Source organism: Apteryx mantelli, chromosome 29, assembly GCF_036417845.1.
Source record: "Apteryx mantelli isolate bAptMan1 chromosome 29, bAptMan1.hap1, whole genome shotgun sequence".
NCBI lineage: Eukaryota > Metazoa > Chordata > Aves > Apterygiformes > Apterygidae > Apteryx > Apteryx mantelli.
In genome coordinates, this window is record NC_090006.1 from 6602279 (window position 1) to 6622388 (window position 20110).

The 20110-nt window shown below is 58.5% G+C and overlaps 1 protein-coding gene across 1 annotated transcript; it reads left to right on the forward strand.

Moving 5' to 3' along the window:
• The first annotated feature begins 517 nt into the window (after nt 1-517).
• On the forward strand, nt 518-19487 carry PLEKHA2 (pleckstrin homology domain containing A2). Its single transcript, XM_067312369.1, has 11 exons — nt 518-659; nt 3048-3104; nt 4270-4318; nt 5452-5549; nt 7895-8041; nt 10330-10476; nt 10805-10873; nt 11092-11162; nt 13012-13075; nt 14325-14402; nt 14812-19487. Exons 1-11 carry the CDS (start codon nt 519-521, stop codon nt 15175-15177), a joined length of 1287 nt encoding a protein of 428 aa, XP_067168470.1. The 5' UTR covers nt 518; the 3' UTR covers nt 15178-19487.
• Nucleotides 19488-20110: the final 623 nt, after the last annotated feature.

Genomic DNA, 20110 nt, shown 5'->3' on the forward strand with positions numbered 1-20110 from the left:
GCGGGAAGGCTGGCCGGGCGCTCGGAGGCGGCGTGGGAGCCGGCTCCGCGGCAGGCGCGGGACGGGACGCGGAAGGCTCGGGAGCGGAGCGGCGGGCGCTGCGGGAGGCCTCCCCGCCGCACCGCGGCAGGCGGGACGCCGTCATGCCAATGCCTCCCGGTGCCGCGAGGGAAGCCCGCGAACGCGGCCGTCGGGGTCGGCGCTGGCGGGTCGTCCCTGCCTTCCCCCTCTCGGCATCGCTGTGCTGCGGCGCCGGCTGAGCGCCCGAGCTGCCGCCCTGCTCCTCGTGCTGCAAACGACTCGCAATGAGCGTGAACGCGGGAGCTCGGTGCCGCCTCGGGCTCGGTGCCAGCTGCTCCGACGTGCTCTGGGGAAGCTCTGCCCTCTCGCATGCCGCTAGTTTTGCGCCGTGTTTTAAGCGCTGTAGCTTGCTGGGGGAGCTGGGGTGGCTGCGGGGCAGAGCACCCACCTCTCCCTGCGGTCCCGTCTCTCCAGGGTGATGCGAGAAGGAGCCCGGCATGCCTTATCTGGACCGGCAGAACCGTATCTGCGGGTTTCTGGACATTGAAGAAAATGAGACCTGCGGCAAGTTTCTGCGGAGGTATTTCATCCTGGACACCCAGGCCAACTGCCTCCTGTGGTACATGGACAACCCTCAGGTAGGACCCGGGCTCGGTGTCCGCGTTAAGCACCTCCTGCTTGACGCCGTTCCCGCCTCCCGCTTGCTCTCGGAAGTCGCCCTTGCAGCAGCCCGGCGCAGCGGTCCTCCTTGCAACCGCTTTGCGTGCAGCGATCTGCTCCCGAGTTTGCTCACAGACTTAACCGTCCTGGGCTGCTCAGGCGTTAATTATTTGTCCGAACAAATGCCTTTATTTTGATAGACTATTGCATGAGGCCCTGGGTCTGATGCTTGACTTCGGCCTCCTGCTGATGTTTGGCTGTTTTGGAGCCTCGGTTAAGACGAACAACAGTAGCAACTGGGGCCCTGGGAAAGCGGGTTTCCCCACGCCCGGAACCGCGTCTTTTCTCCACGGTTTGGGACCGTTTGCAGCCGCGGGCGTTAGGCAGCTGTGAAGCCGTCCCCCAGGACCGTGCCCTCCCTGCGCTTCGGTCGTGGGCCGCTTTGGCGCGCAGCCCCGGCTGCCCGTGCAGGTGTCGGTGCCCTTGGGGACGCTGGTGTGCGGCCGAGGGCTCGGTGCCAGCTGCGCCGATGCGCTCGGGGAAGCTCTGCCCTCTTGCGCACCGCTAATTTTGTGCGGTGTTGTAAGCGATGCAGAAAAGAGCCATTCTCTGTGTGTTTTTTCTTGTTGTTGCTTTTAAAGAGAGAGCAGCCTGGGAGGGAGCGTGCTGGGTCCCGGGGACATTGCTGTCGCGTTGGTGCATATCCCAGCACAGCTGAATTAGAGGGAAATGCTTCCTTCCCGAGAGCAGTGCGAAGTGCAAGAGTAGGACTTTTTCCCCCAACCTCTATCGCTCGGTCCCACGTTGTTTTCCAGTGCTGGGGTTGAATTTTCTGCTCCTGCAGCCTCATGCGAAGCCTGGTGAAGCCTGTGGGAAAGCTCTGGGTCTTGTCCTGCGTGGGGTGAAGCTGCTGGCCCGAGATGCAGCAGCGGTGTTGTGCCTGGCTGCATCTGGAAGCAATTTCTTGCTTCCAAGCAGCAGGAGCTGGTTTCTGGGCAGGACTTTCTCTCGGAGGAAATGGGAATATGATGGGATCGCATCTGTTACCAGTGTGCATGGTGTGTGTCACAAGTACTCCTAAACTTCCCCTCCGCATCTCTTTAGACGTTGAATCCACAGAAAATAAACCTAGGATTCTTCCTCGTGTGCGTTTGGCCACGTGACAGCGTGCGCAGCCCCGAGCCTACGGGCCTCTGAGCTGTGCGCAAGGTCCAGCAATAACCCGAGACGGTACCAGCCCGCGAGACCTGCCGATCGCTGCACTGAGCAGCAGCGTTGTCCTCCTCGCTCTGCGGAATATAACCTGCAGAAAGTCCTCGCTGACCCAGGTCCGCTTTCAGGCCTCCCGCTGCAGCCGCAGGCTTTACGCTGGGCATGGGCTGAAGGTGGCAGAAGCTGGCGCCTCTTTAACACGTCCCTAACGTCTCTGCTGAGTTGGCCCGAGGGAGGCATCTCCCGGGAGCTGCAGAAGGACGCAGTGCGGGAGGCTTCCGGCTGCGTGGGGTGTCTCTCTGCCTCTCCATGGCCAAGTCTGGCCGCGAGGAGCTCCAGCAGCGCAGCCTTGGCGGTTCCTAGGACTCTCCCAGCAGGAGCTCGCACCGTGCAGCCTCGGAGGAGCCGGCACAAGCGCTGCACCAGTGCGCGGGGTGCATCTCCTGTGCAGTGCATGTCTTGGTACAGAGGCAGTGGTAACAAGAAATAGAAAATGTCATCCTAGAAAATATTTGTCATCATGGAAGTGGTGCCATGCAGCAAATGTCCTTCTCGGAGGGGGAATCAGACGACTGGCGTAGCTGGAGCCTGCGCCCGTCGCCCCCGACATCTCTGGGAGCTGCCCTGGCGCGTGTGTTCAAGCTCAAAGTAGCGAGAAGCCAAGCCGAGCTCCGGGAAGACCCTCCTGGAGACCCCGCGGTGCCTGAGAGCCGCTGGTAGCGCTGCGGCCCCCGGGGCGAGGGAGACGCCTGGCTTCTTGGAGCGCCTCCCGCAGCGAGATCTCCGTTGCCTTCTTAGAAAGGGAAGGGGAAGCCCCCAGCCGCCCGGCCGCCAGCCTCCCGGCGGGTGTTAGCGCGCGCTTGCGCTTTCGGGCAGCGAGAGGCAGCAGCGGGAGCCCCCGTCTCGCACCTCGGTGCGGAGGCGATGCGGCTGCGCGGAGGCGATGCGGCTGCGCGCCGCGCTCGGTGCCGTAGCCCCTCCGCCGCCTCCGCTGCTCGGGGTGTGCGGAGAGGCAGCCACGCGGGGAAGCGGAGGGGCCGAGGCCGGGAGCGCGGCTGCCGCTCCGGCCACTCGTCCCCCGTGACTAAACGACGGCGTGCCTTGCCTCTCCGCTCCCCGTCGCTTAGCTCCCGTGGCTCGTTGATGTTTTGCAGAACCTGGCTATCGGAGCGGGCGCCGTTGGATCCTTGCAGCTGACCTACATCTCCAAGGTAATGCCAGGGTGGGCTGCGGGCAAAGCGCGCTCTGCCTTGTGCCCTCTCCGAGCAGCTTTCCTGGGAGAGGCGGCGATTCGCCCCGGCACCCGGAGCAGGATCGGTGCTGCCCCGTGCAGCCGCGCCGGTCCGCGGTCCCTGTGCCGCGGGAAGGGCTGAGCTCCGGCACCCAAGCAGCGCTGCTTGCCCCGCGCGGTGCGGAAAACCCTGGCTGGGCGCTGCCTGAAGAGCCAGGTCTTCTGGAAGCTCGGGCCGGTGCTTTTCCCCGGCAGGGCCACGCTCGGGAGCCGGAGCAGCGCGATAGCGGGCAGCCGGCGAGCGGGGCAAGCTGCGGTCCCGCGGGCTGCGCCGGTAAAGGACGGAGCAGCGCTCCGCGCCCGCCGAATCAGGACTTGTAAATTAAGCTCAGATGAAGCCGTGCTGGGAGATTGGGTCTTCCCCATTCCAGAAGGAGCCTCGCTTATAATTTATATACGTTTTGCTCAAAATGAAAATTGCTGTAGGACAGCATCTGGTCGCAAACTGCAGGACTGGGTTATGCCAGTGGCTTTAACTACCAACTGTAAATATGCCAGAAAAATGGAGGTTTGCTTGAGAAAACATATTTAAAGCATTATAGACTGGCTCGGAAATAGGAAGCCTGTCAGAATAAATACTCCATGAATGCTATGCTTGGAGCCCCGGGGAATATTATTCTTATATAAATGATCCCTGCTCTTTAGGGAGAAACCGCTGCTATTTTCCTTCAATTTTCTTAGTCGCTGACAAGAGCGGCTATGTTCGTCCAGCAGAAACCCGTATTTTCAAGGCCCTTGAAAGCTTTCCGCTCTCCGCCGCACAAAGCAGCGAGCGCCCGCGGGGGGGACGGCGGGAGATGAAAGCCGGCTCCCTGCGCTGACCTTCCTTCGGGACCGCTGCGGCATATGGTCCGCGTTAGCCCCGACGCGAGCCGCTTCCTGCGCGCTCACCGCCGGGGATGCGTGGGGGCCACGCGGCGCCGCTGGCGGGGACCGAGGCGGCAGGGAGCCGGCGGGAACTGCGCGGGTCTGGCCGGCGTTCGGGGAGCTCCGGCATCCCTGCGTCGCCCGCGGGCGGGTGGAAGCCCGCGCCTCCCCCGTGCATCCCTCTCTCTCATTTTGCCCTTCCGTCTGCTTTTTTGCAGGTCAGCATCGCCACCCCCAAACAGAAGCCCAAAACGCCGTTCTGCTTCGGTGAGCCGGGGGTGGGGGGGGGGGTCACGGCACCGGGCCGGCTCGCAGCGCGCAGGGCTAGGGTGACGGCGGCCCCGGCAGCGCCCCGCGGTCCCCCTTGCTTTCGCCATGCTCCTGAACCCTCTCCCCCCCCGTCCTGTTGTGCAACGCAGAGCTTTTCTCCTTTTTAATCCCCCCGTGAGCTCCTGCGGCCGCCGGGGCGTTTTGTCTCGGGTTCCCCCCCACACCCCGAGTGGCCCTCGGCTTGACCCGCGCTGCACAAGCTCCTTGCGTGCACGAGCTGTGAACTCGGGTTTAAAGCCGCAGAAATGACAACACAAGCACATACTTGTCCCGAAGGAGCGGCGCTGCCTTTGCAATACTGTACTACAAGGGATGTAACCCAAGACACAGAGCAGAGCGCGCAGCGCGTTCCCACGCACTGGCTGCACTCGCTTCCGGAGCCGCTTTGGCTCGTCCCACGCTGCAAAGCCCCGCGTGCCCGCAAGGCCAATTGCGGAGAGCACGGCGGTGAAACGCTTTGGTACTCCAGAGCCAAGCGCCTCGGTGGCGGACGGCAAGGGCACAAGACTTGCAGGAGTTTCAGCAAGATCTTGTGAATTAAAAATATCTCCCGCTTCTCAGTGCAGAAATCCTCCAGGAGTTTCTCCGACCCGTCCGGCTGGCGTCCGCCAGGCAGCGCTTGCTGCAGGGTCAGAGCGACTGTGTCTCGGAGGAGTTTCCCAGACCCCGCTTGGGGCTTGCACTGAAATTTCAGATGAGAGTTAAAACCAAAGCGCTGCGTAAAGAAGGTCGCAGGGGACCCTCAAACACTTGTGTGAGCGTGCCGACTCTGGTGCACCAGCTGAGCTCCGCTCAGCATCCCATGCCCTTGGCCGAGTTCCCTGCATGGCTGTGGCTGGATCTGGTGTTCGGCCCTGCCCTGCCCGAGCGCTGCTGTGAGGCCGCGTCGAGGCGGCCACAGCCGTGTCCTGCCTCCGCGCCGGCCCCTCGGCCGCGTCTCCCGCGAGAGCTTGCAGCAGCGTGTGGTTGCAGAGTGCTCTGGGGCGAGGAGCCGGGAGGCGCCGGCTCCTTGCGTTTGTTTTAATAACGCTAAGCACCCTACCTCTCTCTTTTATTCCCTTCTTTGATAGTTATCAATGCTTTATCCCAGCGCTACTTCTTACAAGCCAGCGATCAGAAAGACCTGCAGGACTGGGTGGAGGCTCTGAACCGCGCCAGTAAGATTACGGTAGGTTGCACTATGCATGTGTCTGATGTCTCCGTGTCCTCCCTTGATGGGCCATCAGATAAGTGTCTGGGAGAGCTGTGGGTCTTGTTCTTCTGTGCTCTCCTCCTCCGTCACCTTCCGCGCCTGAGAAGCCTGCCAAGAAGTGGTGGTGGTGGCAAGGCTGTCCCTGGAAGCATTTGGGTTGCAAGGCTCGGAGAGGTTTAGCGCAGCGTTTGTGGTGCTGGCCCTGCCGCAAACGCTTAGTCAAGCTCCCGAGATGATGTTCTTTCCGAGGACTCGGGGCCTGCTGCCAGAGGGCTGGGGGTCCTCCTGGCTCGGGTTTCCTTTGCTGCTCTTGGTGCATCTTCGCCCTCCTTGTCCCCGCCACCGTGTGGGACAGCAGTGGCACCCGGGACGGCTGTGCCGGCGCTGGCCCTGTCCGTGCACACTGGTGCTGCTTTCCCCGTGCCGTTCCTGCTGGCTGGGATCTGCGCCTAGCCGATTCCTCGCTGCTGCTGTCGAAGGGCTTCTTCCTCGTGCTTCGGTAATTTCCTTGCTCGATTTTATTCCCGTTGGAGTGCGGGGTCTCGTGATGCGGCACAGCAGCTGTGGGCGTTGCAGGGCCCGGCAGCGTGGGTCGTGCTGCATCCAGAGGCCTCGGCTGCAAGCTCCCCTCATTCACCGCTGTGTTTATGGAACCAGAAACTGAGGGTCGCTGAGCCGGTAGCCGGCAGCGTCTTTGCTCCTGAGCTGCCCGCTGCTCCCAGTGCCGAGGGCTGCCGCGCGCCCAGGCTGGCGCAGCAGCAATAGGAGCTCTGTCCGTACCCTGAACATTGAGCGTTCGGTTTGAGGAGCCCAGGTGACAGGACATTCGATTGAGGTGTTGGAGGCACGGCTATCCGTGGGCGCAGGACGTGACGGATCCCTTGGAAAGCTGCAGGGTTCTGCATGCTTGGCGTCAGCAGTATGGCTGATACGCAGTGCTGGCAGGATTTTACAAGACCGTAGGCTGATTCCTCTTGTTCACAGTCTGTAAACTAGGTGCAAAGAAAATCATGCTGAACAGTTTAGGATTAGGTCTCGTGAAATTACTTTTTTGCCTTGCTTTTTTTTTTTTTTTAATCCCTGGAGCGCCGTGTTGTCCTCCCTGCACGGAAGCAGTGCCTTGGCTTGCCCAGCCCAGCGCAGCCATGCATGAAGCTGCCGCTCTGCGCTGCGCGGGGATCCCCTTGCCGGCGCGGCTGCTCGCGCCGTCTGCCTCCCGCAGGTCTTTCCCGTTGCGGGATGCAGACGGGGCCAAGGGCCCCTCTGAAACGAAGGGCGCTTTCGCCAGGCCGGGCGCCCGGCCGCCGGCTTGCGGCGGGGGTTAACAGCACCTGCCTTTTGCCTTCCGAGTTACCCGCCCTCCAGCAAAGAGCACGTTCAACCTGAGCGTAGGGTCGGCAGCCGCCCCCCCTTCCCTCCACAGCTTCCCCTTGCTCCCAGTTTGCGCCGGGATCTCCGCGGGCTGCAGCCTCCCTTGTTCTGGCTCGGCTCCCGGAAGGCGCGAAGGGCTGCGGCGAGAGCTCTGGGGCTTTCGGCAGGGTTTGGACCCTCACCAGCCTCTTGCCCTTGAAAGGGCTCCGTCTTCGCGCGGGGCTGCCGTGCTGCCTTGATGTGGGCGCCTCGCGATCACCGGCGCGCCCCTGCCGCGCTTTCATGTCGGGCGCCGGCGAAGCCCTCCCCTGCGCGGGGCCGGAAGGATGGGGCGGCGGTTTGGGTATCGCTCCCAGCGCCGCCATCCAGGTTCAGCTTCCGGTTCTCGCGGCGGCTTCTCCTCTCGCCTCGGCAGCCCGCCCGTTCCCGCGCTTCCCCGCCGCGCGCCCACCTCGCTCGCGGGGGCCCTGGCGCCCCGGGGCGGGGGGCTGCAGCGGCGCGGCCGTGCCGCTGGCACTCGGGCTCCCCGGAGGCCCCGGCCGCTGCGTGGCCGTCGCTTTGCTCGGTTTGCAGGAGGAGGCGCGAGGTGGCGGCGCCGGCGGGGGCTCGGTGGCACCTTCCCCTTGCGCGGCTGCTTGCAGAGATGGGGCTCCGTCCCTCGCTCCCGCCCCGCGCGCAGCGTCCCGGCCGGCGAGTGGAGCGGGGGCAGCCGGAGGAGCCAGTGTCCCGTGGAGACGTTGGGCTGCGGAGGCATCGCAGCCCCCGGCCGGGCGATGCCTAGTGGTTCACGACCCGTCCGGCTCCCCCTGCAGCCCCCGGCAATGGGGACGCGCGGTGTCCTGCTCGTTTAGTTTTTTAAGGGGATTTTGCTGCATGCAGGCCGGGAGGGCAGCGCGGAGGGTGCCCGGCCGCAGGCGTCACCCCCCACCCCCCCGTCCTCTCTGCCGTAGGTGCCGAAGGGCGGCAGCATCCCGCCGGCCGCCGAGATTGCAAAGCCGCCGGTGGTGGCCCAGGCGCAGGAGAAGAAGCCGCAGGTGGCCTACAAGACGGAGATCATCGGCGGGGTGGTGGTGCACACGCCCATCTCCATCAACCAGGTGAGGGGCCGCAGCGGCCGCCCCGGGGTCAAAACTGTGGAAAGTCTAACGTCCTGCTGCTCCCAGCCCTGGAAAACCCTGAGAGCGGCGAAAAGCGCATGGAAGCTTTAGAGGCCGCCGAGTGCCCGAGTTTGGGAATCCTTCCGAGCCCTCAGGGCGGGTTTTGGAGCTCCGCGGCTGGGAGGGCTGGATGAAACGGGGGGATGATGCACGCCGTGCCGCAGCGTCGCGGGCTCGGCAGCCCGGTCGGCTCCCGCGCCGGCCCTGCCGCTTCGCTGAGCGACGGCGTTGTAGGGAGCGGTTCGCCGCGGGATAAGGCGGCAGCTCTGCTTGCACGTGGTGGGGCTTCCCGGCGCCTGACCTCGCACCTCGCCGCTGGGGAGCCCCGTGGCCGCTCACGGCTCGGCCCTGCCTTGGAGGCGCGCGGGTCCCTGCCTGCTCGGTTTTGCATCTGGCTTCTGCTTTTAGTCATTTCGCTACCAAGCAGCGTGCTGCTCCCTTCCTGAGTCAGGCGGAGAGGAAGCGGCTGGGCATGTAAACCGCTTGCTGCAAATTACGCGAAGGTTTCCCCTCTGGGAAGGGGGGACCGTATGGAGAGCCGGTGCGAATGCAGTGTCATGTTCTGCCTTTAGCTGCCTGTGCCCTGCGAGTGGGAAGCGGTGCAGCGGGTGGAGAAGTGCTTTTCACGCGCAGCAGTAGCGGCTCTGCCCATCTCCCGCCTCTCGGACGGGCGTTTGCAACGTCCCCGCACGTGACGGCGGCCGCAGGTCCGGTGCGCGCCGGCGGGAGCCGTGGCTGCGGCCCGGGGCGCCGGGCTCTCTCCTCGGGGCGGCCGGCGGAGGGGCTGCACCGTGGCAGCAGGTTGCCGCTGGCCCTGGATTTTCGCAGTTCCCCTTCCCTTGGCGCGTGCAGGGATGCGCACACGGCCGTCAGTGCCGTCCGCCTCGGGGAGCTCCGGCGGCAGCTCTGGACCTCGCTGCGGCGCTCGTCAATGGCAGGGCTAAGAATAGATCAGGGAACTGGATCACTGCCGTGCTTCTTGCTGGCGGCTGCCCTTAACCCTTCCCCTGCTGCAGGGTTTGGGGCAGGGGCACGGGGGTGCGGAGCTGGGTGCCCGGCGTCCAGCCGTTCCCGCGGTGCGGCTGCTTGGCCGGCCCTTCCTGGGCAGCAGCTCTTCTGCTCCCGCAGGTGTGGGGCTGCGGACTGGCTCTCGCCACCACCTCCGAAAAGCCTCGAGCTCCATCCCCAGCCCTTGCTTGGCTCCTTCCTTTTGCAGAGGAGTTTTATTTTAGGGGCGGTGAGTCAGCTGCTGGGCTATTTTCTGCGTGGCTGCTGCTTGCCCTGGGGTGAAGCAGCTATTGCTCCCGCTGCAGCTTCCTGAGCGTGCCCAGGGTTTCCTGGCAGTGCCCGGGATGGACAGACGGACGGTGCTGCTGCAGCGGCAGAGCCATCCATCCTTGCTGCAGCCCGGTGCTGCGGGGGACGGGAGGCGCAGGGGGGAGCGGGGCCACGCGGGCAGCGTCTGGCCCTGCGGGATTTCCCCCGGCAATGTGTGCACCGCTGCCCGGGTCTCCTGCGATTTTCTACCCGAGCTCCAAATATCACAGTTTCTTTCAGGAAAACGTCAGCATGGCTGTGAAAATGCAGAGTGGAGGCTTTACCGCTTCTCCGAGCAGTTTATTCCCGCGATGTATTGGCTTCTCGGTTTGGAAAGCGTCCCTGCTTCCTCACGTGTTTGTCTGGCTTTAGCGCCCAGCTGATGGTTTTTGTTCCGCCTCCCTCCGCCAGACGAAAGAGCGCTACCACGCTCACGTCCAGGCACTGCAGCGCCCTTCGCGCCCAGCCTGTGCTTGGGCCTCGCTGGGGTGGCTGCTTCCCTCCAGCTCGTGCCCTGCTTTCTGGGAGAGGATCTCACTCCCCGGTTTCTCTGTACTCCCTATTCCCCCAGCGTTTGACTTTGCTGGATTTAGGAGCATGTGTTTTTCCAAAGGACCGAGCGTACCACGAAATCGGGTTGCCCTGTTGGCCCCCGCGCTACGGACCGGTCTGGCCACCCAGTGCAACCCCGTCTTTGGGGGGATTGCATGTATTTCTGGGTCCGTGATGGAAGCGCTGAGCAGGATCTGGCTGGGGACGAGTTCCTGCCGGGCAGCGTCCCTGCGAGCCAGGCCGCCACAAATTCCCTCGCCACTGCGGAGCGGGGAAGCTGCCCCCGGGGCAGCGCGGCTGCGAGACGGCGCTCGGCCGGTCCCGCGCAGGCTCCCACCGGCTCTCGCTCTCGGTTGCAGAACGGAGGGGAAGGAGCGGAGGGCAGCGAGCTGGCCGCCCACCCGCTGCTGCGGCGCTCGCAGAGCTACATCCCCACCTCGGCCACCAAGCCGCCCGCCGGGCCCCCCGTCCTCAAGAGCGGCTACTGCGTGAAGCAGGGCAATGTGGTGAGTGCCGCGGCCGAGCCCCGCTGGCTCCGGCGTCCTCGGCGCCACCGGGGCTGGGGGGGGGGCGTAACGGGGAGCGGAGCTGAGATTCCTCGTTGGCCCGGGCGTTTCAGCAATGTCCATCCGAACGGGTGGCTTTGAACTGGCCCCTTCCCAGGGGAATGGGGATGCTCTCGCGGGGGGGGGAATGCTTGCAGAGATGCTCGAGGGACGCTTGGGTGGGGATGCTCGGGGAGGATGCTTGGGACACCAGGCCACGACAGCTTGTCCCTAGCCTGGGAAGAATTTCGGAGCTCAGCACTCAAGGGTTTCCATCTCTGTCTTCCAGAGGAAGAGCTGGAAGCGCCGATATTTCGTTCTCGATGAATTTTCCATCAGTTACTTCAAGTGCGAGCAGGTGAGCAGCCCTCCCCAGCTCCGGCAGCCCCACTGGCCTCTCCCAGGACGGCTGCACCCAGATCAGTGGCCGTGGGCCCCATTGCCCGGCTCCTCTCCCCGGCCGCCATTGCGGGAGGCTTTGGAGGAGGTTGCCCTTGGGTGCTAGTGTGAGTCCTACTGCTGCCAGCACACCTGGGGCCAGCAGAAAGAGCCACCGTCTCCCTCTCGCCTCTGCAGGACAAGGAACCCTTGCGTTCAATCCTCCTGAAAGACGTGTGCAAGACCCACGAGTGCCTGGTCAAGTCTGGGTAATGCTTCATCCCGTGTTTCCATTGCATGCTGCTGCTGTAGAAACCTCGGGTTATGCCATGTGTCCGGGGCTGGTGCAGCTTGGGACCTCTGACACCCGGCATGCTGCAGAGGCAAACGTGCGGGTTCTCCCCTTTCCAGGGCTTTCCCTGCTTTTGCTGCCCTCTCCTCCCCTTGCCCTGCACAGGCCTGTTGCATTTCAGAGCGTCCAACCCGGCAGCATGCGCACGGCAGCCGCCGCTCCTTTTGCAGGGCTGCATCGCTCTTAAAAGCAGGGCACAGGGGGATTTTGCTGCGTGCCAGAGAAAGAGGGGAACAGCCGAAGGGCAGAGGCTCAGAGCCAGAGCATGCACCCAGATCCCTTCCTGCGCACGGACCGCCGGCAGCTGGCAGGGCCAGGCGTTTTGTCGTGCACCTCCTGCGCTGGGCTGCTCCTGGGGAAGGTCGTGGCTGCAAGGACAGAGTTGGTGCCTCCGCCGAGCTCGGCAGCTGCCGCGGGAGAGGCGACGCATCTCTCGAGGGATTAGCGGGGAGCCCTGGCTCCTCTGGTGCGTTTGCAGGGAAGCAGCTCTCCAAGGAGCCAAACCGGACGAACGCTGGAAGGAAACTTAACTCCTTCCTAGAGGGAGCCCAGAGGGCAGTAAATAGTGGCACGGCTGCTGCTCGCAAGTCAATGCCAGGCTGAGACTGTTCTCGTGCTAGTTTTATTTCCCAACGCTCTAACGTGCCTCCTGCTAGACGCCCTCCAGGCTCCCGCGGGCTGGGGCCGGTGTCTGTGCAGGGCCCTGGGGCTGCTCTGCATCCCTGCCGGACCCGTGCTGCTCGCGGGCCCCTTCCAGCGCCCAGGTGCTCCACCTGTGCCGGGGAGCGTGCAGCACCACGGCTGTCGCAGCATGGAAAGTACAAAAAAGCAGGACAAAATGCACCTGGACACATCGCCCTGCCTTGTTTCGGCTGCCAGGGCTGTGTCCAGAGCCCCATCTCCCCTCGCTTCCCTCCCGATCACAAATTTCCCTCCTTTCTCTCCTGGAAGCCTTCTCCCTCGGCTGCTAGTCTGGTTAAAAAGGGTCATTTCTCAGAAAAGCAGCCCTTCTCTTCCCCCTGCCCCTCCTGCGATTCCCTCTCTGCATTTCTCATTTCTCCTCTCTCCAGGCAATCGGCAAATATGCACGTTCCTTCAGCTCCCTGTGAACAGGTCAGAGAAATCTGGCTGGATGCAGGATATTGTCTTTCTCGTGTTCTGCTTTTTGTGCTGATAGCCATCTTTGTGGGTAGACGTGCTAGTACAACTCTCATCTCCTTAGATTAAGGAATATGAAGCAGTGCACAGTAAAGAGCATCAGAGTACAGAAGAACAAAGGTGTTCCTGAAACAGCTGAAAGCCCTATATAGGCATATTCCTTAGACTATCACAGGTGGCTACACCTGTGGTCTTGGGAACAATTTAATGCACCTAATGCTGATAAAATCAAAATAATTTAAAGACTTGCAGTGAATAACTAAGAAAACAAACCTCTTTAGCTAATGTAAAAACACAGTTTATTAGTAAATCTGTGAATCGCTTATAAATTGTACTAAGTTCAAATTTTAAGTTACCTATAAATGAGAATCAGGATTGCAGATGTGGGGAGGTGGTTGGTGTGGCTGCAGACTACAGGAGCCGAAATGCCTTTGTAGATAAAGGTAATGCTCTCTGGGAGCTGGAGCCTTGTTCTTAAGATCTTGATGAGATCCAAGGTTTGCCTTGAGTGTTTTTCCTCAGCACATTCTAGATATGAATGTAAATAAGGAAATTTGGTATCTGTGATGACTCCTGGGTAATGGCTGTCTCTTTTTCGCTGTTTCTAGTGACCTCCTAATGCGGGACAACCTGTTTGAAATTATAACGAGCTCCAGGACGTTCTACATCCAGGTAAGGCGACTGAAGCGAGATGGTTTTGAAGCGGGTAATGGATGTTCACTGCGAGCAAGCACACGGTGGAGGACGTTGTCGGGCCTCCGGTTTGCTCTTCCAGGCAGTAAATTCGGCTCTCGAGAGTTGATGCAAGTCATGCTCTCTAAGCAGGATGTCCCCCAGCAGCCTTTCAGCCAGCAAACACAGGCGGATGAGTTTGTGCACAGCGTGGCTGGGCTGCGGAGGCGAGGGGGAACCGCGGGGCAGTTCCGCTTCTCCCCTGGAGGTAGTTTGTATAATAGCAGCTATTTGTATGAGCAGGGAAAAGCAGGGACAAAGCACCCGAGAGACTCCCGCGCACGCAGGGGTGCTTCTGCCTGTCTCCTTGCCCTGCAGATTTGGCCAGTCCCGCTCAGCCCCTCTCTCCACGGTGGGGAGAGGCAGTAAACAGGGATCCCCGTCGCTGGCGAAGGAAGGCAGGGGAGAGGTAGTGGGGACTAAATGCCGTGCAGGGCCATGCACGGCGCTCTGCCAGCCTGCCTCCCCCCGGGCGCGCTCAGCTCTTCGGGGACCGCTCGGCGCTTGCCTTTTTGCTCCCTGAACGTGCTTGGCAGCGTGCGGGACCTGGCAAGGCGCCGGCCGCCTCGCAGCGGTCCCCCCACAGCCTGGGCGTGCTGGACGGCCTCGCTTTGCCGCGGGAGCTGCCTGGGGAACCACGGAGCAGCTTTCCCTGGTCTCCAAGGAAAGGAACATGCTTGCGCGGGGAGCGCGTCCTGCCCTGGAAACGCTGCGTTCGGGGCGGTCGCTTCGTTCCCAGAGCTGCTGTGAAAGACCCTTTTACGGCACGGGTGGACGGTGTTGCAGGCTCGCGCAGAAAGCTGCCCGCTCCACACCGTGCACCCCTGACCCCGCTGGTGCTGCCGCTGCGAGAGCTGTGCCTCGTCCCCAGCGGGGCCCCGCGCTGCTCTGCCCGCAGCAGCCCGCGCGCGGGAGTTGGTGCTCCCGGAGCCCTGCTCCTGGCATGTGGGCCAGCGCAGCGCCGGCAGCCCCGGCGCTTGGCCTGGAAAATCACCGCGCTCATCAGCTTCTTCAACTGACGGTGCTGGTGACGCCCTCGACAAACGGCCAGGTTGTGCCGGTCCTCTGTCGATCTCCGTGTTTGACGCTGCTGCGTACCCCTGCGTCACCGCGGCGTGGGCAAACTCGCTGTGCTGGAGCGCTCGTGGAAGGCAAAGGCAGGTCTCAGTTCTGGCTGTGTATTTTGCAGGCAGACAGCCCTGAGGACATGCGCAGCTGGATCAGAGCAATCACAGGGGCAGTCCAGGCCCTGAAAACCCGCCCTCGGGTAGGTCATAGCCTTTCTGCTTCATATTTAGTGTTTATTGAAGATTATGCCAACTTATATTTTTGTAGTGACTTGTGTAAACACTCAGAGCTAGCCTGTTTCCAGGATGAGATCCTTCCATCTCTGGGTTTGTTTACCAGTCACTTGAAAAGTTTCCTTAAAGAAGATTGAAAAGTGAGATTCAGTCACCAAACTGGTGACTGTCCACTCTGCTCTCTGCAGCTTGAGCAGGAGACTAATGGCAAAGGACAATTTAATTCAGGTTTTCAGTTTGCTTTGTTTTTTTTCCCCCTTTCTGCAGAGCATGTAAAGGACCTAGCCCCGGTCCCCAGAGCTTTGCAAATTACTCACAGCGGTTGCACACACACAAAAACAACAGCCAGCGCTCATTCTGTGCGTGTCTTTGCAGGAAATCTCCTTCATGAGATCCACGTCCATGATCAAGCCTGGAGGCTCCAGCCTTTCCAGCTCCTCAACCCCTTCCTTGTCCCAGCTGAGGCAGCCAGCAGAGGAGCGTAAAGCGCTTTGCAAAACCCCCTCGACCTCGGCCTGGCAGCCGTGGACGCCAGTGCCGCAGCCGGAGGGGAAGCAGCCAGTGATGGAGGAGATGCCTGGGCAGCTGAGAGACTCAGAGTTCCTGCCAGCCTCTGTGAAGCACGATGCCACTGCGGTGCAGGGGAAACGCGTGCGGCACAAATCCGAGCCCCAGCACCTGAAGGAGAAGCCGTTCGCCTTCAACCTGGACGATGAAAGCATCCGGACCTCCGACGTGTAACGGGGTGCAGAGTCACGCCGTGGCTCCTCTCGCCTCCTCCTCTCCCGCCTGTAACGGGGCTCCCTGGTGCGAGCTGGATGCGGGGACGCTGCGGCTCCTGCGCGACAGCCCGGGGGCCGGTTCGCTCGTGGCATGCAGCACCCGGGCACGCGGGACTCTTGCCGTGCTGTGTCCTTAGCCGTCCGCGTTGTCTGGGTTGGAAAAGCTGGTCTCCTCGGTACTTCTGCTGATGTGCGTCTGCTCAGCGCTTTGGACCAAATTTATCCCATTACCTTTACGGGGATGAAATTGGCCTGTTTCCTCCACTGCAGCTCTTTCTTGTAATACAAGATTCAGCCAGACCTGTTTGCTTGATGTCCTCGCTCTTCCAGAAGGAAGCGGGGACTCATTTTCCTGATAGCCCCTAAGGCTTTAGCCCCTTCGGCATCACGGCAAGCCTGACAGAGGCCGGCTGCGGAAGCAATTTGCAACCGAGGTAGTTCTTTACATGTTTTGGAAAGCTGCTGCTGTGCAGGGTGACCTTGCATGCGTTTTGTGCCTCCGTTGTTATTTCTTTATAAAGTGGGAAGCGTAAAGTCCCTGGCATTGCCTGGCAGAAGTGTGTCCTGTTCAGCAAATGCGTAATTTCCCTGAAAAAGCAAACCTGGAGGAAACAAAGCAGGAGATTTCAGAAGCAGGAAGGGAGAGCGAGGTGACCTTTCTTGTTTTCAGCAGTAGAATGTGCATCTCCCCCTTCGTGCTGCTCACCCTTCCCCAAAGAGCCCGCATACAGAGCCAGGGAGACACCCACCACACTGCTGCATTCACAGAAAGAAAAAGCACAGCAACTTCAATATTGACTTTTTTTTTTTTCTAGGAGACCAGCTCTTTACACTGCCTGACTAATGGTATATTAACAAATCTGTTTGCTTTTAATTAATTCTTTTTATATCTGTGGCCATTGTATCATGTTAAACTCTGACAGACTCTGTGTTTGAGAGCCTAGGAAAAGTTTATTGGTACTTTTTAAATGTGAGTCAAGGTTAGGACCACTTCTTGGCAGACTGCAAGTGTAACAGTGACTATAGGGAACAAGATTATTCTCAGGTATATTTTCAGTTTTGCAGTGCATGCATTTCGGCATCAAAAATATTACGTGCCTGAATGGTGAAGTGCTTTTAACAAAAGGTAATGAAAGCAGAGTATTTAAATGAAACTTGGAAGACTTGTCCAACCAACTAGCCTGTTACCTGACTTGAAATGAAAATGAGCAGAACTTTTAAGCAATGTGAACATGTAATTTCCATAACCAAATAAGCTCATATATGAGTTGTGACAAACAGCGTATAGAAAATTTAAGTACTCCATAGGCAGAGAGGTCTGAAATCTTCACCCATGAAAGGTGTGTATAATATCTGGGATACTGAGAGATAACACACCTTTCCAGTCCTTGCTCCCTGTGACGGGTTTTAACAGTAGTTCATGTTGCTGAGACTGTGAAAGCTGCATCGAGCCTATCCAGGCATGTGTGCTGCTTCACCCTTATTCTGAGGGCTCTTGCTCAGGCCTGAATCTTACCCAGAATGAAGGGTTGTGCCCACGCTTTGTTCTTCTGAACTGAGCAACGTCCTCCCATGCTCACTTGAACCAAGCTGCCAAAATAAGGAGCACGTGCTGGGGTGTTGTCCGTGTACCAAGCAAAGCAGCATACACTCAGGTATAGAAAAGCCTTCATCCAGAATCGTGGTTAATTGGAACAAACCTAAGTGAAGGCATCCCTTACTTTAACGTACTGCAGAGTGCCCTGCAGATTCCAGGCATTCCTAGCTCCAGTGCCGCATGCATGCCTGGAAACCGGTCCTTGGGGGCAGAAGGCAGGGGCCAGAATAGCAGCTCTCCTTGTTAGGTGCCTGTGCCCTAAACGAGGCTAGAGGAGATGCCTGCAGGCTCGGGGCTGCGTGGGGCCCTGCTAGCATGAGCGTGAGATCTCTGAATAAGCTGGCATCTCCCTGCTGGGGAGCTCAGATGCACTTCCTTGTCCTGTGTCAGACACGGACATGCTGTTTGCCATCTCAAGTCTATTCCAGCTGATAAATCGGGGTGGCAGGTGTTGGAATTGCACTGCAGGCTTAGTAGTGCATGGAGTGGTCTAGAGTTAACAAGGCTTCCCTTTATTGTGCACTAGTTGTCCTTTTTTTTGTTATTACATGTTCTGTATTCTGCAAAATCTGCTTAACATGCTCCCCAGAAGCAAAAAATCTGATTTGTTCCTGTCCTTTTCAGGTTTCCAGCTGTTTAACAACCGTGCTTCAGCCTAGTTTGGACTCAGTCTGGGATTGAGCGGAGCTTATCACAGTTGAGCTCCAGGGCATTGATTAGGCCTGACTGATCTCATAACGAGATTAAAATCTCATCTTCCCGCTTCAGTCTCTTTTAGTGTCTGAAGGACTGCTTATCCATCCAAGCTCTGCTGGAAGTCTAGATACAAAGGCGTTGAAATGTGGCTCAGTGCGGTTGCGAAATGGGATGGAAAGCCTGAACGGAGGGCTGCAGTGTCTTGGGTGCAGCCGGCTTTCTGCAAGTTGCCCCTCTCTGTGATGGGTAAGGTTTGGGCCTTCTGCTAAGAGTCATGTTTGGAGACAAGAGTCCAGAGAGGAATTTTATAGCTTTGCCATGCTCTGCAGGTTTTTTTCCCCTCATTTCTTCATGCCAATCCTGTATCAAACATGCTGCTGTTACAGAAACCATGTTTACAGCCAAGGCGTGACCTTGCAATGGAATGGAGTTTTAAGGTTATTTTACAGCCCTTGCCCATGCTCACATTTTCAAAGCCAAGCTAAGGTCGGAGATGTTTGCTCTAGGGAAGAGACGACCCTTCTTGGATGCTGTAGTGATACCTGGAGAAGGTTGACAACGACATGACTAGATTCGGTCTGAGCGTGGTTGCATTTTTTTTTTGTGTTCGCAGAAGCAGTTGACCAGCATGTGATTTGATAGTGTTATGTTGTCGGATCGTATTATTTTACTTTCCCGTGTTTCTGTTCTAGTTCATGGAGAAGCACAAAAGGTACACTTTATATAGCCTGTGTAATGTAGTGAATAAGGCCTCCCAGATTCTTAAGGTAAAAGTGGCTTTATGTGGAGATGCTGGAAAACATGAAATTATGAAAATGAGAGGGAATCAATGCAAATGGTACGGGGAGAATGTTAATATTTGTTATTTAATTGTAGAATACTAGGTTTTGCTGTTCCCTTTTCTTTCCTTCTTGCTTTATTTGCACTAGCATTTGAAATCTTTTTCTTTTGGCTGACCTGCTATTTGGCTAGTAAAATGTTCTGTTCCAAAAAACTTCTAACAATTTGGTATGACTGTAAACCATAAAGTTACAGCATTTAGTGATATCAGTGCTCTGACCTCATTTCTGGAAAACATTAAGTACACAGAGACTATGGTTAATTTGTGCAAGGCTTCAAAAACATGAAGTACTGAGTATTTTTGTTGCTTTATAATTGCAAAGTTTCCTCGGGCCTGGGATGGTAAAGCTGAAGCCTGTTGCACAACTACAGTTAATTATCCAGCAGGAGAAACTACAATGGCTCCAGTGCTATTGCAACATTATTGTTTCTCTTTCCACCCTTCCTGCATCTTCAGGACAGCATAAAGGCCTCAATGATAGCATGTGAGTGTGAGATTAAAACAAGCGTGTTCAAAGTCGATCCATATTCCAAGCCAATCCGCAATGCCCTTTTGCAGGCATTATGTGCACCCCTGCTGTCTCTTACAGAAGAGGATTTTCTCTTCCCTCCCTCCCCATCCCCAAAGGACCAGACAGTAATGCTAGCAGCAAGCAGCCAGACCTCGATGGAGCTTTGCAGCATTCTTTTAAAGGAACTGTTAGCACTTGCACTGTGTGTTTGCATCGCAGCAGTCTTGCTTGTGGATGAATGCATCGCCCCGTTAGCTACCCCCACATCTTGCACGGGCCTTCTGAGAGTGACTTACTGTGAGTGTTCCCTGCTTTTGCAGACAGAGGAGTGTAGATTTAAGGTAACTTATATGGAAAGAATGATGTGAGGAAATGGGTTTGCTCTTTTATACGAAAACTCCAAAACAGTTTCAGCCATTTCTGTACGTACTGGCTATGTATTTCAAGTGCTCTTATGGACCGGGTACCTCGCAGTGGGTGACGTTCCACCTAACTCTCGTGGTGTTGATTACCTGCATCCCACCCTCTCGCATGTAGATTCTGGCTGCCAGGAGATGAAAATCCTTTTTTTTCCCCTGTGTTTTTAAATAAAGAAGGAAATCCTGGTGGCTTTTCCAGACTGTCTGTTGGCATTATGTGTTTTGGATCGCGATTCCTCGGGGGCTGAACGCCGCCTCTGCCAGGGAGAACAGGGCACAGCGGCCATGGCAGAGCCTCCGTGCCCCTGATGCTGAGAAACAGTAACCGTGCTCTCAAGAAGTGGTGAAAAAAGACCATACTGTTTTTCAGGTGGGATCCGGAGGGGCCTGCTTTCAGGGCTGAGTTACAAGCAGCCTGGGTTTTTACTGTGAAGCATCATTTTCACTGTCCTCTAGAGCAGCATTGGGTTGCTCATATAGCCTTGCGTGACTTTGCCTCACTGTAGCAGGAGTGACTGAAGAACCTGCATGCCGTGGCTCTGCAGGATAAATTGGGTGATTCTGTCCTGCCCAAAGGGAGGGCAGAAGTCCTCTCCCAAAGCCAAGTGATGGGAACAGGCCTGGTAGACCTTAATGATGGTAGGTGGAACTGCAAAAATAATTTCTGGCATCTTTTCTCTTATGCTGCAACATTCTGCCTGAGTGTTGGAAAACACTGAAAAACAAAGCAGGCCCTGAGATAAAGCAGCCGTGTACCACTGGAGTCCATCTGAGGGTGCTCCGGCAGGAGAGCAGCGAGCTCAGCAGAGCCTGGGTAAGCACAGATGG